Source organism: Dipteris shenzhenensis, chromosome 20 (genome assembly GCF_047967505.1).
Source record: "Dipteris shenzhenensis isolate YYH24624 ecotype China chromosome 20, Dip_SZ_1.0, whole genome shotgun sequence".
NCBI classification, from domain to species: Eukaryota; Viridiplantae; Streptophyta; class Polypodiopsida; order Gleicheniales; family Dipteridaceae; genus Dipteris; species Dipteris shenzhenensis.
This window is the reverse complement of record NC_141615.1, coordinates 12,083,371-12,107,108: the sequence shown is the minus strand read 5'-3', so window position 1 is coordinate 12,107,108 and position 23,738 is coordinate 12,083,371. Positions and strand designations below refer to the sequence as shown.

The window sequence follows — 23,738 nt, the reverse complement described above, 5'->3', positions numbered from 1 at the left end:
CCACCTTAGTAGCTCCAACCCTTCAGTCTCATAGACCGTTCAGCCTTTCGAAGACTATAATAAACTTTCTTTCTGGCCAGGAGTGCCCATTTTATAGGGGGGAGTTACCCCCGTGGTCTGGTCAGTCTAACCCAACCTGCCTGGTCGGGTGATTGGTTGGCCAAAGCTGGCCCCAACCTGTCCTGCTTACCTGGTCCAAATGTGGCCTTCACCAAGCCCTGACCAGCCCCTGTACCATGCCTGCAGACATCCCTTCATCGAGCCAGTGCCCTCTTGGCAAACTCCCCCAAACAACTGCAGGAATACAGTGAGAACGGACAAGTACACTACACATCTCTCTGACAGGCACATCCACATAAAAGCCCTCACACCCTAATGTACAGACAGGAGCTGACTTACATAAGCCAGCGTAAAGACCATATAAGAAGGTAGCATATAAGAAAAGAAGAGATCTGAAATGTCAACAAGGAAACTGAGTTTTGTTCAAGATTGGCAGATGGTATATCAAGTCAGTGCAAGGAAATCATATTCTCATATTTCATATGGCCAGGTATGTATCAAGGGTGCAGCTTTAATTATGAAGGCACATTGCCACCGCAGTGATTTCTCATTTTGATCTGGTGCAAGCTAACAGACTGTATATGCTCTGGATGCATTCTTACCAAAAGGAGACTCAAATCCAACAACACGTTCAAGTGCAGACTTTTTCAATTTCAAAGCACAACAGACAAGACCAAACAAATAGTTCTAGTAGGTGACAGACAGCATCGACAACTTCGTGGAATCTGGATGCAGTCAGCATTTTGTAGAAGAAGATCAATGGAATAAAGAAGAACATCACATTAGTTTTCCTTCTACATGTAATACAAAATTCAAATATAAAAGAAGCGGTGGAAGGAGAGAACTCACAAATTGTTTTCTCTGCGCAATAGAATATAATTTCAATGTTGCTTTAGATTGGCGAAAGATAATCGATGTGTAGTTTCTAACGACATACAAAATTATGTATACCATCCAGCCCAGATAGCCCATTGTGATCGAGGTCATCAAAAAAAACCAATCATATGTCTGGAAATAATGCAATCCTGCAAGAGACAGGTTGATGAGCTCTTGTGCTGATTGTAAAGCAGGCTCATATTGACGCTGATTAATAAGCTTGCTTATTTTTTGAAGGTTTGTGACGTATCCAGCAAGAGGTATGAATGGCTTGAAGTTCAAAGATGTTGCTTGTTTCAGCCCTGTATTATAGCAGTAGAATCCAGTTAAGGAAACAGAATTGGTAAGCAAGTAACAACCCTTTTAGACACTAGTAAATCATAGTAAACATAACTCCCCTTGTTAAGAGACAGCATCATGTGCATGCTCGTGTTTCTGCTAAGATCTTAAGAGTTTCAGGGCATATAAGCAACTGCTTTTATCCCAAAGGATTAGAAGAAATCCATTCCAGTTTCTGATTAAAATCAATCTGCCCTCTTTCTAGACAGCAAAACTTCACCAAATCTGGATACGGGACTTCTGAAGAAACTGATTGAGTATCTGCTTTGCATTTGCAAAAACTGCTTCAGCCTGCTCTGCCTGCAAGAAACACAGCAAGTATATCCTCAGTCAATCAAATCCTCACGTCGGCAGAATCCAGAATCCAGATAGATTCATGGGCGCACAGGTTCCAAACTTTATTTCAGCAGGCAAGCTATCATGGGTGTTCAACAAGATACTATAGAGAGTTAAGCAGTCCAAATGGTTTACTCACCTAACAGTATTTGTATTGTAGACAATCTTAAAGAAACATGGCATGTAGCAACATACACCTTAAAACAACAGTTCAAATAAACAACTTCCGGAATATGAGTGGTTTTTCTATGTTTGAAAGTTGGGACTCCCTCATTATTGAGAGCAACGTGTATCGGTACAAATATTTGTAGTATCGGCACAATCAAATTTAGAAAAACAGTAGTCAAGAGGGTAGAGAGTCACCTCATCGAAGTCCAAATATGCAATTGGCAATGTACCAACAGAATTCATGGGGCAAGGGAGACCAAGAAGCATTGACTGCCAACACCAAACAGGAAAAATGCACAAAACCAAGATTGATGTCAGAATGCCTATGTGGCTAAGCAGCAGCACTTACAGGTGGAGAATTGAAATAAGTTAAGTATCAAAATTACAGGCATTAAGAGGATACTCCAAGCAGGCATCCCTAAAACAAAGACATTCACAAAGCTACAAGCAGGGAAGGTAGAACAAATGGTAACTTCCATCTAATAATGTAAATTCAGAAGTTTTTGCATCAAAACAGAGAAAAAAGCAATAACGTGAGAAAACAAAGCAAAGGGGCAAAACATACTCTCATCAACATACGTAAAGCCGTTGACAACTAGGACCAAGCAAGCAAAAGAAATTGATGAATGTGGTAGGAAGAGTACTCAGATCAAGAGCCCATCACCATAAGAGGTGCGATGTCACCCTGATTGACATCCACACGTTCCAAATCTCGGAGACCCCAGCTAGATGGTGTGGGCATATGATGTTCATGTTGATCAATAAATTTTGCTTCATCATCGCCATAGTCTTCTGGACTTGCAGGACTAGGCTTTCTGATACCAGCTCCCCAAGCTACCAAGGGTGTCTCTGTGTTTGCTGGATGACCATCTCCATGACTTCCTGTTTAATCAATGAAAAGAAAAATTAAAGGTAAGCTAACAGATTCATAGAACACAAGTAAGAGGGGCAGCTTGGACATCCTTTCAATGCCTTTTTTCACGTCAAGCAAACGGTATTTGTGTCTAAATCCATAGTAAGATTTGTAAATACAAGAAGCCTCCCAAAGGAAGGATGACAGACCAATCAATCCAGGCAAAACCCCGAGAATAGTACAAAGAAAACGTGAGAACACAGCTTCTGTGGAATGCTTCAGATTCTAGGCTCACTCATGTCCGCCCACAAGGTGGCACTATTAAGACCATTTCCACAAAATGAAGGCCAAAGATACCAGAAATTCAAGGACCATCTTACAAAACATTCAAATATCAGATATCGTGTTCATTCACAGGGAGATACTGTGCCTAATTAAGCCTGACCTCAAAGAAGAACTACAGCATGTCACGCTAAGCCTTAGGAGTTTTATTTGCAGCTTTGAGGGCCAAGCAAGCACGCTTGTACATGCAGAGATCTCAAAAAGCACACATAATGACAAAGCAGGGATGAGGTAGCAAATCAACAAATCCAAATGCCAAAACATCAATGCACACACATTCAAGAGTACGAAATTTTGTCACGATATGTATGTATACATGATGAATCCGAAAGCATGGCCAAACTCATCAGGTTAGAGGAAAGCAAACAGTACAGCTGCTAAGCTCATGGTAGTCCCAAGAGTACACACCTTTGTCACTCATTCCGTGGTCTGCTGTAAATATATAAGCAGTGCGTTGGTCTGGAAAGATTTCTTCCATAAGTTGAACTGTCCGTTTGACACCATTGTCCACCACATTTACATTGTTCAGGTAAACTGGTGAAAATGGCCGGTGCGCATGGCCATTTGTATCACAACCAAGGAGGTGCAAGAATATCACCAATTGATCTTCCTGCAATAAAACTTGAATTTCTGGCTCTGTCTTTGACTGGTTCAACAACTCCTGAATCCGACCAAATGACCATTCATCAAGAAATGATGCATCTGCAAATCACCATCCCGTCAATTAAGATACAGCTCTACTCTTACAAAGCAGCAAATTTCTAATATCTAATGGCCTATCAAAACAAGAAACTTTAACTGTTGTCTGCCGGGGATACATATGGTCTCTGGGACCAAAGTCTTTATCCTGATTACATATGGTCTGTGGCACCAAAGCCTTATATTTGAATTCATCCTTAAGGACCTCCCAGACTACTCAGAATAGCATACAAATTATAAGGTGCAATAAAAATTTCCAGAAAGTCTCATAAAAGTATGTACGAAACAAGAAACACAGTACAAGAATGTAGAAATTTAAATAATCTACTCCATGAAGTGGTTGACGTAGAGAGTCTGAAAATCCTCATTGATGAGGATCTACTATTTTCATGACACCTTGATGCCCATCAAGAATTTGTGTCAGCCGCCTCCCCTACCTATAGAGCCAAGCAAGCAAAAGATGTGGTATAGTAACAAGGGAGGTACCGCCTAGGATCTGTCTTCTAAGGTCTCGACTCTCACTCAACCCTGTGCAGCTACTTTCGTGCTTCTCCTAATCGAACTCTTAAGGTATCTCAAATCGATAGACAAAAACCTGAACAGACATTACACCTGAACAATGACAGAGCCTCTAGTCCCTGAATTCATAATCTTGATCCTCTCAAAACTGGTCTGAATATCAGATCTAGCACCCCCCATTCATGTAATTCTCCATGAAATAAGGAAAGGATGGTGGTTTATGATATGTCATTATCTGTTTATATCTATGTCTTGGTACATATAAGATGTCTTCCGTATCAGAAAAGCTCATGTATAAAGAGTGCTACACATTTATAATCTGTATATGTATACAAGGAGTGCTCCTGGTCTATGTTGCTCGTGACATTGAAGGCTTATCCAATAATGAATCTTTACTCATATGCATCTCATTAAGATAAAGGAATTTTGCTGTGCCATTTGTTTGACTACATGGAAATCATAATGATTAAAGGCCAATCCAGTAACAAACCTTGCTTTTGGGAAACCTTTTGCAATAGCACTGTTAACCAACCAAAAGAAGTCAGCAGGCCACTTAATAAGCTTAAGAACCTTCCCTATGCCATTTATTTGGCTGCATTATGCAATTCGTCCACGATTGAATGCTGAACCAGTAACAAATTTTTTTTTGTAGGGTTCTCATTATGTTGAGATTTTATTGTATTGGGTGAGGATTTTTTTCCTACTAAGTCTTCTTTCTTCATTAATTGATTTTGCAGACATGAGAAGGTGTTGATTGCTTCAATCATCCAAAACTGATGAGCAGTTTGTCAAAATTGAAGATTTGGTCCAGTTATATGTAAATTTTTATTTGAAATAAAAGTCAACTCTTGTAAAAATTATTCAAAGCCGGTAGATTTGGTCCAGTTATATGTAAATTTTTATTTGAAATAAAATTCAACTCTTGTCAAAATTATTCAAAGCCGGTTAAGTGTGACATAAATGTTCATTGACACTTTTTGTGACTCTCCCATGGGTGTTATTTGGACCAGCAAGGTTCAATTTAACCATGCTCCCTATCCTAACGCATTATTGGTATTGTGTGGTTACAATATTGTGGTCTAAAGCGATTTAATCCATTACTGGTATAAGAAGCATTTTTAGACACTATGCATGAGCTCATGTATCTTGGGGTTATGAAAAGTGTGTGTGAGGAATGAGACCATGAAGGTACCGAGTAGTACTTGGGGGAGAATCAATAGATTCCATAGGCCTAAATAATGCTTGTGATACCTGACCTGCCAGGAGCTCACAATCTTTGGAGTGGTATATCATGCAAGGTCCATGGTTATTCTTAAACCAAGATGTAAAAGTTGGTTCTATTGGGAAATGGCTCTAGGAATAGACTATGCATTTTGTAATGGATGAGTCTGCCCTTCACCTCCGGAGTGCCAACAAAAACTCAGTACGAAGACCTTTGTATAAATGGATGCTCAAGTATGTGTGGGTGTGTGGATTTGTATGTGTGAGAGCATATGTTTATACTATGGTCTACACCCACTGTTGGGCGCTGATGACGTCAGTGGGGATGTCATAGTAGCTAGTCCCTGCTATGCATGATGGAATTTATGGCTTTCAACCTTATGAGTGACTATCATGAGATTGAAACTCCACTATGTGTGTGTTAAGGATGAGTTTGGGCATGTTCTTGGAGTCATCTCTCTCTCTCTCTCTCTCTCTCTCTCTCTCTCTCTCTCTCTCTCTCTCTGTATGCATGCATGCATATATATATGTGTGTGTGTGTGTGTGCGTGCATTTTGGCAGTTGCCATTTCTTGTACATAGATTGCGATGTTCCCATGGGGTGAACATTTTCCTTAGGTACATTATATAATCTTAAAGCCGTTTCCACAACTACTTAGCCGTTCCATCCATGAGAATTGAAGAGTATTTATGTAGGTTAGTCATGGCTAGGGTTGACCTTTGTGTTCTCATTGGAGGTTTAAATAATGAGACTTGAAGCTAAGGTCTCTCAAATGCCCTAACCATTGGTTTGATTTGGTATTCCAGATGATTATGCCATGCATCTCAAGGATTATATATATATAAGGCAGACTCATGAAGAGGGTCATTTATTTGACCCCCCATGCAACAATGACAAAAGCTCCTACAAAGAAAGACAAGGTCCCTCGAACGAAGAAGCAAGAACTTGCCACAAAATACATAACTAGGTGTTGTGGTGTGAGTGTGTGTGAATGTGTGAGCGGAAAGATTGAGTGTGAGAGCATAAAGTCATGATGAGCCAAGGGCAAGCACGCTCCTCGGGGGTAGAAGCTTTGCTCGCCGCACTGTTAACTCACTCTTTCCTAAGGGTTTGGTGGTTCGTTGCATTGAATAACTTCATCTACCCTCTCGAGTTCCTTCTCTTCACGTTTAAAAGTTGGCGTTCATCCCTTCACACCGCCCCCCCTTCAGACTTGTATACAGGGTGTTATATGGACTTACCTAGGAAAGTTGGTTACACAACACAAGGGAAGAGAAAACACATAACAATGGGTCGCAACTACCTATTCCCTCCCGAGAGAGACATTACAAAAGCTAAAAGGGATGAGATACAAAGCTCCAATCATTCCATGGGTCTCCTCCTTCCAAGGCCAACAAGGAGTGTTGAAGTACCTCATATTCTTGTTGATGGAGAACGAGAGCTGAATGCCCCGTTCATACATAAACAAAAACCCCATTTCCCCCCCCCCCTTCTTTCTAGAGGTTTTACCCTGCCTAATAAGGCTGCATTTTATAGGTTGTGTACTAGCATAAAGTCATGATGGGCCAAGGGCAAGCAAGCTCCTCTTGAACCTAGGTCCACTTCTTGGGATTGGAAGGACACTCAGGTTTCTTCTCAAACCCTAAATAAGCTCCCATAATCCCTTATGAATGAACCAAATCTTCAGCTGTAGTTTCCAGTGAGCGTAATTTCCTCCGTTTAACTTGTCCTTGTCATTCGTGCACGGGGGAGCCAGACAACTGTGACTAACTTGAAACAATTCCTTCCTCAACACATGGATGGATCCTGAAATGAAAGCAATGACCCTAGCTGGATCTATACAATCTTAGTTAAGACACATGCGATGGTTTCATCCATGGGCAAAAAAGGGTGGGTGGGATATGGGCCAAGACAATCCCAACACGCATCCCTTCCTTGCAGTCTCGCGCTAAATTCTGACCCTGCCAAGATATAGCGCTCCTAGCCAATCTTCTGCCGACCACCTTGCAGCTACGAATACTCCCTACGGACTAGGGTTGAAAGCAGCCTCAAACTAGACTTGTAGACAAGGAGCATCATATACCTAGATGAGTCCAGGAGCATGCCCAAACTCATCCTCCAAAAACACAACATAGTGTAGTTTCAATCTCATGATAGTCACTCACAAGGTTGAAAACCATAAACTCCATCATGCATACACGGACTAGCTGTTGGAAAGGTCACCTCCCCATTTGTAAGCCCCTATATGAGGAGAGCATGGGGGAGGAAGACCTTGGGCAGGATGTGCCAAAGAGAAAAGAAAGAGAGGGGGCTGCCACATGGCAGCACCTCACATCAAAGAAGAGAGAGATCATGTACCTCGAGGCATCAAAGTGGCTGCAACACATGTTGCCTTTGTGCAGGGGAGATGGCGGGGGCAGCATGTCTTGGATCTGCCCTGGCAAGACGATTCTGATGAGCAGCAAGATGGCGGGGTATCCCCGGGTACAGAAGCCCACATGGCGAGCTACTTGGCGAGGTTTGTGGGCAGGCACAAGGCCTGCAACATGCTCTGGAAATGGCGCAATGAAGACAGGTGTGCAGCAGCAGGGGTCGGCCCGTGAAAATAGGGTGGTTGGGCTGGGTATAGCCAGCCAACCAGGCCTGATTATGGGCTGGCCAATGGACTGGCCCCTGCATAAGCATATGGGCATGGCCCTGCCCTTAAATAGGGCTGGGCTGGCTGGTCGGCCAGCACACAGCACTAGAGAAGTGCCCACAGCGGTCAGTTGGTGGACAGACAAAGTCGGCCAGGAGGCCCCTTCAAGTAGGTCAGTTTTGAGCCCCTTTGGGGCCTATAAAAGGAGCCTTTTGGCAGGGCATTTCGCATCCAACAGTTCAGCAAAAACAGGAGCAGACAGGAACAGCCAGAAGCCACTCCCTTGGGCCTCATACTGGAGGTGAAGGAGAGTTGAAGGTGTGCTGCAGAGCTTTCTAGGGGTGGAACCTTGGCTGTCTCTCAAGGCAACAAGATATTGTGATCTGGACGGAGAGTCTACATACGCTCGAGGTGGAGCACGCGGGCTCAAGTCTAAAGATATCCGACACATAGTAGATGTACCTTGCAGTAAGATCAAAGGACCACGCTCTGGTGGAACTTTGTATCTCTCTCTCTTTTGTTGTGCCCATAGTTTTGGACAGAAATATATTGTTTTGGTAGCTTCTATATCTGGCTGTTCATTGTCTATTGATGAGTCTGCACATCTATTTGATGCACATAAGTTTAAGAAGTTTGTGATTCCACTCCCCACAGACTGTGTGAGCTCCTGGGCTATTCTATCAGTCTTCCACTATGCGTACCCTCTATTGATCGATTTCTAAGCTACTATGACATCCCCATTGACAGTCATCAACGCCCAACCGCGGGTGTATACCATAGTATAAACATATGCTCTCACACATACAAATCCACACACCCACACATACTTGAGCATCCATTTATACAAAGTCTTCGTCCTAAGTTTCTGTCAGCACTCCGGAGGAGAAGGGCAGACTCAGCCATGACGAACCAGGGTTGAAAGCAGCCTCGAACTAGACTTGTAGACAAGAAGCAGAGCATATACCTAGATGAGTCCAGCAACTTGCCCAAACTCATCCTCTAAAAACACAACATAGTGCACTTTCAATCTCATGATAGTCACTCATAAGGTTGAAAACCATAAACTCCATCACGCATAGCAGGGACTAGCTACTATGACATCCCCACTGACGGTCATCAGCGCCCAACAGTGGGTGTAGACCATAGTATAAACATATGCTCTCACACATACAAATCCACACACCCACACATACTTGAGCGTCCATTTATACAAAGTCTTCGTCTTGAGTTTTTGTCAACACTATGGAGGTGAAGGGCAGACTAAGCCATGACGAAGGCTAGCACTTGTAGACAAGGAGCAGCAGCACAACAAAATCACCCTCAATCATAGTTAGAAGAGCAGCCACAAAGACAGTGCTATACCCTACAAATGTCCGCCGGAAATCTACTGTCTCTTGTTATTACATTTAACTCACGAAATTTAAGACCCAAGATCCTACGACAGTCCTACAAGCTGAAAGGTAATAAGCTATGGATAGCTGAGGAACTTACAAGAGCTCAACTGAAGTATAAAGCAACAGAATTAGCAAAGGTTAAGGCTGCCAGGAAGGATGGTAAGTGGGCAGCGTATCGCGGAGGAATAGTACTTATTAAGGAGTTTAAATCAAAACCAAAAGACTCTCAGTCTTAAAATGATGTATGGCCGATTATATATGTTTTTTTCAGGATATAATTTAGGCAATTTAAGTAACTGGAGTTGCTTTATGCACTCCTTGGGAGCTGCCCTATGCCCTCCCCAAGCTGTTGTATTAGATGGATTTTTATTGTCCCATAGACTTTTGGTCTCCCGTGGACGTTAATAGACTTTCTTTCTTTCTTTCCTTCTTTCTGACCGAACTGCCTGTAGTCTCATACCATGTGAGAGTGGAAAAGTCCGGAAGCATACGTTAGAGAGAGAGATAGAGAATTGACACAAATCAGAGGCAATGTGAGGCAATTGCAACTCTATATTACAGCAAGGGGAACACCCAAATAGAGGAGAGGAACTGCTACAGAAGATACTAACATAAGTGAGGCAGGACCCAATAAATAGGGCCTGCAGTGGCCAACTCAGGGGCTGCCACATGGCCGACCCTAGGGTCACTCAACCGACCCAGGCTGGGTAGGTTGACCTGACCTGGGTTTAGCCCTGGTTTGGCCAACCCCTATTATATGGGCTAAAGTGCCCTACAACCTCGGCCAATGTGCCCTGCAAAACAGCCTATGAATAGGCACAAGCATACAGTAATACCTATCCTGACATGGGCGGGCACACCCACATAGAAGCCCTCACTAGCTGTACATGAGATGCTAAACTCTAGCAGTTCAGTCAAGCTTCGAATAAGAAGGGCAGACTCGGGTTAAATATGCACTTGAAAGGGGATCCCTGGCATTTGAATTCAAGACTATGATGTCACCACAGTCTTCATAAGATTCAGTGCCCAATGGCAGTTGTACACACGTGCAAACATGTATGTAGATAATCAGTGGACCACTCAATCAGAAGGACAGTCTCAGTCAGTTTGGGTGCTCACCCACCTGAGCAGCTGCCCGCGTTCAAATCTCCCTCGCAGAACGAAACCTGCTGCCTGTCAGCGTAGGCCAATGTCACGGGGACATGATGGCGACATAATTAAATTAACCGCCACTGAATTTGGCCTAGGGGTGCCGAGTTAGGGGCATTAATTAATGTCCAAAGGGTACCTATGATTAAATGTGCAACAAGTGCAATTCCTAGAGCTATTAGCTTGGTTCCATTCACTAGGGTCATGTTTTAAAAAGTGACCCCCTAGAGCCATTAAATTCCAACGTCCACTTTGCCATGTGTCCTGTGTGTGTGTGTGTGTTTGAGCTGTCTTCTGGGACTGTTCGAGCTGGAAACAGGTTCCATTTGCTAGAAGTACTCTTATCTTCTTCTCCTAGTGTGTGCAACTACTGTTTTTGCTGAGCTTTGAAAGGGTTCGTTGCCCTGCCATTAGGCCGGGAGAGGATTGGGACACTGGTTGTGTTACTCTCTTCCTGGGGGAGCAGTGGCAACCCTTGGACTCAATGATGGCCTTGATTTGTGAGGATGCATTGCTTGGTATGATGTTGAATCCTTCCGTTTGTGGTATGCTTTGCTACTAAAGGGAACCAAGTGGATAGCACTGGGCGTTGGTCACCTACACAGCCACTGGTTGGCATTGTACGAGGTTGCACCTGCGGGTGAGTTCAGGGAGGGAGTCCCTTGTAATTGAACTAACCAGTAAATAAAGAAATACCGCAAGGGCGTCGTTGGGGCCAATAGGTGTCACTGTGTATGCTTATTGAGTAGGGGCATTCTAGCCTCTCTTGTTTCTGTGATTCAATGATGCTATGTTGTGGAATTCTATGCTTTCGGTATTGCATTTGGCAATGGCAATGGAATATGATGGTTGTATTTTGGCGTTGTGAGCAAGTATAGTAAGGTCTACAGCCCTTTGTCAATCAAAGGCTGGTTACTGAAACCGGCCTCTAATCACTCAAAGGGCAGTGGAACTAAACCTTTAAGCTCACAAAGCATATATCACAACCATTAACCATTGCATGATCACCATTTGGCATTTACCCATTTGTTCACAAACAAAACCACTGAAAAAGGGATGTAGGCTAGATGCCCCTACTCAACAAACACAGACAAGTGCACCCGATTGGCCCCAAACACCGTGGCCCCCCTTTCGGTATTTCTTTATATTTCACAGTGAAATGATTACAAGCTGCATCTGGGAGACTTTTCCTGCAACTGAGCACGCAGTCCCAATTCAATGAGCCTTCGCAAGGCTTTCAAGCATAGAACACCATCACATAAGTGCACTTAACCCATAGGCTCAATCCAAAGGCATTCTCTTTTCCGAGTGCAATTCCATTGGCTGTCCAGATGCAATCACATTGCACCCCAGCTGCACTCTGTTTGAGTGGTTTCCAGATGGCATTCACAAAGCTTTTCAAAGCTCCAAAATAAAATCAGCAAAGTACCCAACCAAAGAATGACTCATGTAGCACTGCCTGGGCACCTGTGAACCAAGAAAGAGGCGGCACACGAGGCCAACCAATAGCTTATGGAAAAAAGAAATTGCAGCAGCAAAATCACAACTCACCAAGCCCTGAAAACTCAAACCAAGTCCTCAATCACCAAGAGGACATAGTAGCCAATGCCCAATTGCATTCTCAGCCAAAGAGGAGTGCAAAGGCATGGAGAAAGAGCATTTACAAGAGTCGACTAGCAAGAATTCCACTGAAAAATGTGAAAAGAAGCACTTCTGTCGCGAAGAAGTGAGAGTTCTTGGGTTCAAAAGAAGAGAGCTTCAGAGATGAATGCATTGAGAAGGTTTTGGAGAAGTTTCATCTCCGGAAAGTCATCCAAAACTGAGGAAAACCAGTCAACCAGTGCATGGGACCACTCAAAATTCAACAGAAAGCTGTAGCTTTGCAAGAGGAGAGGCGCAGGAGGCTGTAGAAGTAAAAAAATCCAAAAAAAGCCACTTTTGCAAATTTGACCAACAAAAGAAGTAATCAGCTTTGCCCGTTCTAGCAAACGCACGGAGGGAAAAGCATATCACTGCGAAGGGGAGGCAGAGGAGAAGCCATCGGGCCAAACGGAAGTCGAGGAATCCCAACCTCGGGAGATGCACGCCCAAGAAGCGATGCTCTCTAACCTGAGAAATGGACTACACAAAGTGAAAGGGGTGCACAGCTTAGATCAACTAGGTGCAAAGAGGGTGACATTAGCTATGTTGGTGTCCCTTGAAACAAAGGAGAAACGGCTTGGGCACACAATGTCGAAGATGTTTTCAATTAGAAGGATGAACGCAACTCGGTTGAATGTAGAGCAGAAGCAATGCACGATCATCCCGATCCGATAAGTCTGTGGGCTTCAACAGAACACAAGAAAAGAAGAGACAGCCTAAGTGCGGAAGTCATTGCTACTGTGATGACGTTTTGGCACGAAAATACGAGAGTTTCTCCAAATAGAAAGGACATCTGTAAAAAGTAAACTGGACACAAGGTGTTTAAGGAGCAACCACACATGTGAAGTTTAGAAGGCCCAGGAAGGTCCAAGAATGGCAAAGGAGCATGTAGAAGACACTAGAGCCACCTAGGGGCCACTGAAGATACATGGCCCTTTAGGAGGCCTATTAAAAATGCCACGTCATCATTTTCCAACAACCACTCTTTTAATTCCTTGGAATGCCTTTGGACCTAGGGATTAATTACGCTTATGTGCTAGGCACCATGCCACATTTAATTACACATTATTAAGCCCACGCTTGGACTTTTAAAACCAAAGTTGTCCCAGTCTTGTAGTATATTAAAGTCCCATGACATATCCCTCTCTTGAAACAACAAACCACAGTTTGCTGCCCCAAAACATAGGAGCGAGCATAAAATATACCATGAAAGAGTATACAAGAAAGCCGCAGCTATAGTATACAGAGACAGTGAAAATATGGCTAGGAGAGGCATGCATCCATCCATATACACTGCTCAAAACCTATGTGATCCTCAGCGATCAATAGTCAAGATGCATCAATATCATGAAGTCTCACAGCAGAAATACTGTCAACTCAGTATCTCGGATGAAACATACAGTGTCATCAAGCAATCTCATGAAATCACAGTGAGCCCGTCTATACTGAAGGAGTGGAGGTGCTACCCCCCTCTCGAACACTAGGAAATGCTCCATACGCTTGCTCTGCTGAACTACCTGTAGGAGCCTGGACCGCAGTCGGCTCTAACTCAAAAGCATCAAGGTATAGCTGCAATACCCCAAGTGAATCTACCAGTTCACCTTTCTCCATCCATTTCGCATCGAGTGATGGGTAATTTTGAAATTTTACCAAGTAGCGACGGATAACTTTACCCTTGAGCTTTCTATCTCTGTGTGCCAGAATCTGCTCTTGGTCCATAAGTTCATTATGTTCTTCCTCTTCAAGCTGTACCTCATCAGGTAAATCCTCGGGAACATCTCCATGATATTGCTTTAACAAGCTCACATGAAAGGCATTATGTATCTTCCAATGCGGAGGCAACTTCAGCCTGTAAGCTACCTCGTTTATCTTTTCAGAAACCTAGGAAAGGACCATAGTAACGCATGTTCAACTTTGTGTACAACCTTTCCTTGCATTTCTTATTTTTCAGCCTTGCCTTCTGAAAACGCAACAAAACCCAATCACCTTCTGTGAATACCACTTCCCTGCGGTGCTTATCTACTACTCTTTTCTGCTTGTCCTGACTTCTTTGCAAGGCATATTTGATCTTCTTGTAGGCCTCTTCAAGGCTTTCCACAAAAAAATCAGCTTCGAAGATTTTTTCTTTTGTATGCAAAATGGGAGGTATCTTCCTAACACCTTCCACTATTTCAAAAGGTGCTTTACCTGTGGATGTGTGCACCGTATGATTGTAAGCATATTCCAAAAAAGGCAAATAATGCTCCCATTGGCTTTTGTGGTCTGAGACATAGCATTTAAACATATCCAGGATGGTAGAGTTTTCCTGCTCCGATTCTCCATCAGACTGAGGGTGAAAAGATGACGAAAAATTCAGCGTAGTGCCCATATTTTCAAACAGTCCTCTCCAAAAGAGGCTGGTCATCCTCGGATCAAAATCACTAATTATGGATTCAGGCATCCCCTGATACTTGAAAACATGCTGCAGAAACAATTTGGCCATTTAATCTGCTGTAATTTTCTTTCTTACTAGCACAAAGTGAGCTTGTTTGCTAAACCTGCAAATTATTGTCCACAATCCATCATGTCAAGTAGGAGTACGTGGAAGATCAAACACAAAATCCATAGCTATGCTTTGCCATGGTCTATCCAGAATTGGCAAAGGGTGTAACAACCTAGGTGCCTTCTGCCTGTCAAACTTTGCTTTCTGACAAACCATGCATGTTCTCACATATTCTTCCACATCTTTCCTCAAAGATGGCCAATGAAAGTATTGCTCCACTGCTGTAATTGTTGCTGCAATTCCCCTATGTCCTGCATATGGAGGAGCATGACTTTCCATTATGACTTTAGGTCACATCTGATCAGTGACACATAGTCGTCCATGCATCAAAATGAAACCCTCTTTCAACATATAGTGATCATGCCTTTGACCATCAGAAAGCTGATCATAAATAGTTGAAAATTCAGCATCATTAACATACTGATCTTTCATCACATCTAACACATTGTTGTAAGCAATGCTCACTGCTGAAACACTGGGTTTCTTGGAGACTGCCTCAAGCTGTGGTTTCCTGGAAAGTGCATCAGCCACGACATTTTTGTTACCCGGCACATGTACAATTTGAAAATGAAACATTGAGAGAAAGTTATCCCATCTCATGTGCTTTTCAGATAATTTTCTCTGCGTGAGAAAATATCTAAGTGATTGATGATCTGTCTACACATAAAAATCAGGTCCAAGAAGGTAATGTTTCCATGTGGTCAAAGCATGTATCACTGCTAACATTTCCTTCTCGTATGTTTGCAAGTACAATTCAGCATCTTTGAGAACTCTACTCTCATATGCAGCCACTCTGCCATCCTGCATCAAAGTGCCTCCTATGCTGTTCCCACATGCATCACAAGTTACAGCAAAGGGTTTTGCAAGATCTGGCAAGATAATAACGGGTTCAGAACACAACTTTTGCTTCATCTCTTCAAAAGTTGCATTTTCCTTTGGTCCCCACCGAAACGATACAGCTTTCTTCTGTAAAGCATGCAAGGGAGAAGCAATTTCTGCAAAAGTACTTTATAAACCTCCGATAGTATGGACACAACCCAAGGAAGCTTCTGACTTCATGCAGATTTTTTAGAATTGGCCAACTCCTTATGGCCTCAACTTTTGCAAGATCCATCTTGACTCCATCCTTTGACACTATATGATCGAGAAAATGAATCTCATGCATAAAGAACTCACTTTTCTTGGTGTTTATTAACAGCTTGTGTCTTTTCAACTCTTGAAACACAATAGTGAGGTGTTTCCTGTGCTCCTGCTCATTTTTAGAGAACACAATGATGTCATCGAAGAAAGTGCCCACAAACTTTCTGTGTGCTCTTAAAATCATGTCCATCATTCTATTGAAAGTGGCAAGTGCATTAGTCAAACCAAAAGGCATCACAAGGAACTCATATAAGCCAAATGAAGTGCGGAAGACAGTCTTGTAGACATCTTCAGGCCGTATCCTTATCTAATGGTATCCACTTTTAAGGTCAATACGACTGAACATTGAGGAACCTTCCAACCGATCCAATATATCATCAATGCGTGGAATTGGATAACGGTTCTTAATTGTGACTTTATTCAAAGCCCTATAATCAATACACATTCTCCAACTGCCATCCTTCTTTTGCACAAGCAACGTAGGGAACAGTAAGGAGAATTACTTGGCTATATTAATCCCTTTTGCAAGAGTTCCTTCACTTGTGACATTATCTCTTCCTGTTATGCCTTCCTGACATGATAGGGAGGTATATTAGGCGGTGAGCTTCCTGGAATTATATCAATTTGATGATCCTCGGGCCTCTTGGGAGGTAATTCTTGAGGAAGTGCATCTGAGAAACAATCCTGAAAATCTGAAATAAAAGCAACCCTTTCTCTATCTAAAGCAGAAAGAGTAGAGCCTTCCTGAACTGGTTGGCTATCCTCTTTGACAAAAATCAAGTACGCTGAAATATGACGCTCTATTACATTGGAAATACAAGAAGCTGAAACTACAGGGATGGACTCCACTTTCAACTTTACATCAAATACATGATTTTTGCCTCTATGAGTTAAAGAAATCTTCTTGTTTCTCATCTGCACATCAGCCCCCACCCTGTACATCCAAGGCATCCCAAGCAAAGCATCACACTCTAGTAAAGGCATAATGTAGAAGTCCTCTCCATCCTGATATCCCTGGATATGCATCCTCAACTTGCCAATGATAGGAGTGACAGGTGTGTTGAGTTCAAGGTTGGCCATATCACACATGCCGGATGGCCCCATTTCCTCAGGCTTGATGCCGAGCCTTCTTGCCATATCAGGAGTTATGAAATTTGCCTTTGCCCCACAAAGAAAAACAAACAATTCTGATTTCTAATTTTCCCCATGCTCTGCACATCTCAGTCTTTTTCGTTTCCTCTTCATCATGTGCATGTGGCAAACTCCCAATCACATCTGGAAGAAGTCCTGCGGAAGGTTTAGGCCTTTTGCCCTTCCGATCAGCCTGTTTATCATCATTCTTATCATCATCTGATCTGTCTCTTTTCTTGGATGGGCAATCATAAGAGCGGTGTCCCTCTCCTTTGCATATAAAACATTTGTTTTGTTCCATGAGTAACTTTTTCTCTCCATCAGATAACTTGGTACGGGGCTGTTTATTAGGCTGTCCACGCCTTTGACCAGCTTTGAATTCAGCTTTTCCTCCCTTTTGAAACAGTCGTTTGCCATAATTTTATTTTTATATGTGGCAACCTTCCTCATCTTGGATGCTTCTGTAAACAAACCCCCAAGAAATGCAGCATCAAACTGTTGAAGGAATGTGAGGGCTGTATTTTTGCAGTACTGATCCTCTACTCCATTATATGTCTCAAACTTAACATGAGAACCACCATCCTTAAATTCTTTATATACATTTGATGTTGGCTGTCCCAAAGATGGCTGTATTTTTGCAGCATTCCCTTCACTAGGGAGAGCCATGCTTGGCTGAACATTAGGCATGGGAGCATGTGCTGTGGCTTGCATGCCTGGCTACATTCCCACATTGTCGTACATGGCTTGCTTTATATGCCCAGTTGGCGGTGAAATCAACATAGCATCAAAGATAGAATCTGTACCATAATATTCAGGTTGCTGCCTCAAATATGGCTGAGGTGGCTGAGCCACATTTATGGACTGCACATTATTATTTTGAGGAGTAGAAGTACCCAAACCAAGGCCTTGTGCTGGCTGCTCATACTGTTGCACTGGCTGTACTTTTTGTACCTCTTTCTCAAGTGCTCTTTTGGGGGATTCCTCTCTCTTGGAAGTCACTTTCTGAGTCATTTTTTATGGCTGTCCCTCATGGGAAACTGATGCATGAGTGTGCTGTCCGCCATGAGAAGCTGATGCATGTGTGTACTCACTCTTTCCGTGCTTGTGCTTTCTTGATTTCTTCTTCTTCTTGGCATTTGTTTGCACAATCTGAGCCAAGTTTTGAGTCAGCTGAGTCAAAGCAATCACTGCACTTGCAAGCTATGCATTCAACATAGTAGCATCATCTGACTCACTCCTAGAACTAGTATCACCGTTGAGCTGAGTTGTAGCTTCATGTGTGGCCTGCTCAAAAGGCATTTGTTGTGCTCCCTGCAGCTGTACACTAGCTGGATCATTAAGGCTTTCCTGCCTTCTCCTTTGAGGAGTTGTGGAGCTCTCTTGCTCATGGGTACTCACCATGTTTATGGCTGTAATATTCAGCTGTCAAAAAGTGCAGCAAAGATATCCTTCCACCAAACTACCGAGGCCCACCTCTTGAGGAAGAGTGTGTGGTGTCCCAGCAACGGAACCAATGAAACCGGCCTCTAATCACTCAGAGGGCAGTGGAACTAAACCTTTAATCACTTCAGCACTTATTTACAACTCACAAAGCATATATCACAACCATTAACCATTGCATGATCACCATTTGGCATTTACCCATTTGCTCACAAACAAAACCACTGAAAAAGGGATGGAGGCTAGAATGCCCCTGCTCAACAAACATAGACAAGTGCACCCGATTGGCCCCAAACACCGTGGCGCCCCTTTCGGTATTTCTTTATATTTCACAGTGAAATGATTACAAGTTGCATCTACGAGACCTTCCCTGCAACTGAGCACGCAGCCCCAATTCATTGAGCCTTCGCAAGGCTTTCAAGCATAGAACACCATCACATAAGTGCACTTAACCCATAGACTCAATCCAAAGGCATTCTCTTTTCCGAGTGCAATTCCATTGGCTGTCCATATGCAATCACACTGCACCCCAGCTGCACTCTGTTTGAGTGGTTTCCAGATGGCATTCACAAAGCTTTTCAAATCTCCAAAATAAAATCAGCAAAGTACCCAACCAAAGAATGACTCATGTAACACTGCCTCGGCACCTGTGAACCAAGAAAGAGGCGGCACACGAGGCCAACCAATAGCTTATGGAAAAAAGAAATTACAGCAACAAAATCACAACTCACCAAGCCCTGAAAACTCAAACCAAGTCCTCAATCACCAAGAGGACATAGTAGCCAATGCCCAATTGCATTCTCAGCCAAAGAGGAGTGCAAAGGCATGGAGAAAGAGCATTTACAAGAGCCGACCAGCAAGAATTCCACTAAAAAATGCGAAAACAAGCACTTCTGTCACGAAGAAGTGAGAGTTCTTGGGTTCAAAAGAAGCATGCTTCAGAGAGGAAGGTTTTGGAGAAGTTTCATCGCCGGAAAGTCATCCAAAACTGAGAAAAACCAGTCAACCAGCGCATGGGACCTAGCTTTGCAAGAGGAGAGGCCCAAGAGGCTGTAGAAGCAAAAAAATCCATAAAAAGACACTTTTGCAAATTCGACCAGCAAAAGAAGTGATCAGCTCTGCCCGTTCTACCAAACGCACGGAAGGAAAAGCATATCACTGCGAAGGGGAGGCAAAGGGGAAGCCATCGGGCCAAACGGAAGTCGAGGAATCCAAACGGGTGAGTGTTGGGATATCTCAAGGTGTATGCCTCAGGCACACCTTATGTTTCTATGTGTGAGTGCTAGAGACACAGTTAGGTGCCCACAAGCACAGTTAGGTGGTGGAAAAGCCACATAGGATGATTGAGAGAATCTAGGAGCAGATTGAGGAGATGATTGTGGAGCTCTGAAGTCATCAGTGATGTCAGTGAGCATGTATGAGGTGCCTACTTAAGGACCTCACTCTTCTTCATTCTACAACCAAGTAATGCAAGTATTCTGAGTTTGTGTCCACTCTTTGCTTTCCTTTCAGTTATTCCAACATGGTATCAGAGCCATTTGATCCTCCTTGAGCCCATTTCTGCCACATCATCATCTTCTTCTTCTTCTTCTTCTTCACCATCTCTCCCTCTTCTCCCAAAATTTTGGTTGAGCTTGTTCTCCTTCAATCCTCAACCATTTCCCACGCCCTTTCTGCTGGAGATCCCTCTGGTTGGGGCGAACTTTGGGCTGGAAGGAATCGACAAAATTCGCGCGCTGCTCGTCGCCATTACAGAAAAGTCGTCGAAATCCTCTACTGCAAGTTCTCTGCACCTGCTCTGTCTTTTCTTAATTCCTTCCAGGGCAAGCTTCTCCATACCTAGAGCTACCTTGTGCTGAAATCTGAGCAGCAATGGCTGCATATTGAAGGAGAAAACAGAGAAAAACCAGTCGACTTTGTTCATGAAGGTGAAGGCGACCTGACGCATATTTTCGCCTCTTCTTCCCAGAGGATCTACTGTGGTATACCAGCTTTCTTTTGCCTCAGAAAGCCCTCTTTCTTTTGCTTTGAAGAGTGTGATATGAGCCCTCCAAGTTCAGCTCTCTAGTTTTGACAGTTTTGACATACTTTTGAAAATGATGCTACATAAAATGCTACTCTAGCATTTCTGGTCTTTTGAAGTTTTTAATAACTTCACTATAAGTGTTGCTTCAGCTTTGTTTTGACTTGCTAGACGTGATTGGAAAGTGTTTATTTCATTCACTCCTATGAAGCATGCAAAAGTAGCATCATTGTTTGAAAACTAGTCACTACTATTTGCTACATCAAGTGGCTATACTTTGGAAGTATTTCAGTTCTTTTTACCTGTAAGAGAGAAGACACTACCCAATACTTGGGTTAGAGCCTCTCATGGCTTGCTTATGCCAAATATGTGAAAAGCCAAAACATAAAGCAATGTCTTGTTATGCTACAAAGGATGAAAATGCCAATCTGACTTCCTTGTTGAAGATTGCCAAAACAATGGTTGCCAAAAAGGAAGCAAATACAGAGATCTACACTCTCATGGCACTTTTATTTAACTCCAAGTATAAGAAAAAGATGAAGGTCAGATATGCTTCTCTACACAACTATGGAGATGACAAGATAATTGTTCTCTTGAAGGTTATGACTTTCAGATCCACTTGTTCTATCATAGTACCATCTTATAAGGCACTAGACACTGCCCATGTGGTAAGACCTTGCCTTGACATGGATATTTTGCCTCCACAAGATGAGGCATCCCATGAAGATTATGCATTTTAAATCATCTCTATGTATGCTCCAGATCTCTCTTTTTATGTCAAGGTACTCAGCCTGGATAGTCCTCCAAAATAATGAAAATAAACTATTGTGTTTTGTGTGTTTTGTAAACACCTCTGGTCACCTTATGATGTAGGCCATGTGTATGTTTTGTTCCATGGTACCTCCTACAGACATTGTGTGCATGTACATGTAGGGGAGATAACCATTGGAAGGTCTGTTTGTATCCCTTTCTGTTTACCTTACACCCAAGGGAACCCTTGCTAGCATGAGAACCTAGCCATAGATTTATCCTTGACCACCATGAGATGGCATGAGAAACTATGAAACTAGATGTATCCTTGACATAGCCCGAGGCATTTCCTTGAGGGGGGGTTTGTTGGGATATCTCAAGGTGTATGCCTCAAGCACACCTTATGTTTCTATGTGTGAGTGCTAGAGGCACAGTTAGGTGCCCACAAGCACAGTTAGGTGGTGGAAAAGCCACATAGGATGATTGAGAGAATCTAGGAGCAGATTGAGGAGATGATTGTGGAGCTCTGAAGTCATCAGTGATGTCAGTGAGCATGTATGAGGTGCCTACTTAAGGACCTCACTCTTCTTCATTCTACAACCAAGTAATGCAAGTATTCTGAGTTTGTGTCCACTCTTTGCTTTCCTTTCAGTTATTCCAACAGTGAGGAGTTATGAAGAAAAACAGAATTCAGCTGAAGGACGCTGAAAACCCAATCCAAAATCTCAACAAAGGGAGAAGATCAGAGAGAAAACCACACATGTGAAGTTTAGAAGGCCCAGGAAGGTCCAAGAATGGCAAAGGAGCATGCAGAAGGCACTAGAGCCACCTGGAACTCTAGGGGGGCCACGAAAGGTACATGGCCCTCTAGGGGGCCCATTAAATATGCCACGTCATCATTTTCCAACCACCACTCTTTTAATTCCTTGGAATGCCTTTGGGCCTAGGGATTAATTACGCTTATGTGTTAGGCACCATGGCCGCGTTAAGTTACACATTATTAAGCCCACGCTTGGACTTTTAAAACCAAAGTTGTCACAATCTTGTAGTACATTATTTCACACCCCCGTGACATTTACAGTGGTTCCATTGCCAAGACCCTCATCAAATCATCCAGAGGAGTCCCTCTTGGGCAGAGAAAGTATCTGCTTATTTGTCTTGGTGCAACCATCCATTGCCTTTAATATGGAGCATATAAGACAAGGTTATGATGCAGACTCAGAGTCTGAGCTAGAGCAGCAGTCAAGGGGAGCGCACCCTCCAACAAGAGTGCAAGATGCAGCCCATGAAGGGCAGAATACATAGGCTGATGTATTGGGCAGCATGCTCCTCAGGGAAGCCAAGTACTACCACTTTTGGGGCAGCCAGCTGCACAAGTACATAACCCTGCTAGTACACTTGCATTGGGTGTAGACCCAAGCGTACAGCCAAATGCCAGGGCTGCATGAACTCATCCACACTTGACAAGATATCGCTATTGAAATCTTTGCCCTTCTCACTGTGCAAGAATTCATCCACCCCAGATAAGGCTCCGCTTCTAAAATCATTTTGTTTCTCGGAACCAATGAACTCATCCACTCCAGATAAGATGTCACTTTATAATTGAGTACATTGAAATCATCCACATTTGAAGTGATAGAGCCTGGCACATGGGCACGCTTTTTAGGTCCTTTGATATTGTAGTATACCTTGTCATTATCATTGAAAACCACGTGCCTCTTTCTCATGTTTAAAAATTGCATGCTCCAGCCACTACCAGAGCCACAGACACCTGTGGTACAGCCACTTGCAATGCCACAGAGGCAAGGACCAAATGGGAATGAGCATGGCAGCAATGCTCAAAATATGCAGCAAGGGCAGCAAGCCCAACCACAGCATGTGGTTCAGCCATCCCACTTTGGTGGAGGATCTATATTCCAAGCCATGACCACACAGCCAGCCCCAAATCGTATGTATGCTAATGTGGGGATACAGCTTGGAATGTAGGGAGGCAGTCCCATGGTGTCTCACAATCAAGCAGTACCGCTTGTGCCAACAAATCTTGCTGTGGGGAGTGTTATACAAGCTCCAGAAGGACCCCAAGGACAGCAGCCTCCTTATTTGCAGCCCCCTGGTTATGATCGTCTGGAACCCAGGCTTAAGATGAAGGATTACAAGGAGGGAGGGGCGGCAGTGAAATTTGAGACCTTCAATGGACATGCAGATAGGATGAAGGCTTTCATCTTTTTGCAGCAGTTTGACCTGGCATATGCTAGAGGCTATTTCACATAGTCCTCAAAAATCAGGAAGGCAGCCACATTCCTCAAAGGTAATGCGATGCAGTAGTGGTCTAACCTTCTTCTTCAGAGGCAGACACCCACTACATGGGTTGACTGTATTCCAAGCTGAATATGACGTACTACAGGCCCTTTCAAGTTCTTGAGAAGATCAATGAGGTAGCTTACAGGTTGAAGTTACCTGAGAAGTGGACCATTCAC

General features: G+C 43.3%; 1 protein-coding gene across 2 annotated transcripts in view; it reads right to left on the bottom strand.

The window, feature by feature from the left end:
• LOC147889290 (sulfatase and phosphatidylinositolglycan class N domain-containing protein) overlaps window positions 1-23,738 on the bottom strand; it is a 148,214-nt gene that overhangs the window by 93,788 nt on the left and 30,688 nt on the right. For both annotated transcript variants that reach the window (XM_087391810.1, XM_087391809.1), the window contains exons 4-8: window positions 3,383-3,676; window positions 2,444-2,661; window positions 1,975-2,049; window positions 1,509-1,575; window positions 910-1,238 (exon numbers count right to left, since the gene is read on the bottom strand). In XM_087391810.1, the coding sequence (XP_087247936.1) occupies window positions 910-1,238; window positions 1,509-1,575; window positions 1,975-2,049; window positions 2,444-2,661; window positions 3,383-3,676 (983 nt within the window). The remainder of the gene's footprint in view (window positions 1-909; window positions 1,239-1,508; window positions 1,576-1,974; window positions 2,050-2,443; window positions 2,662-3,382; window positions 3,677-23,738) is intronic.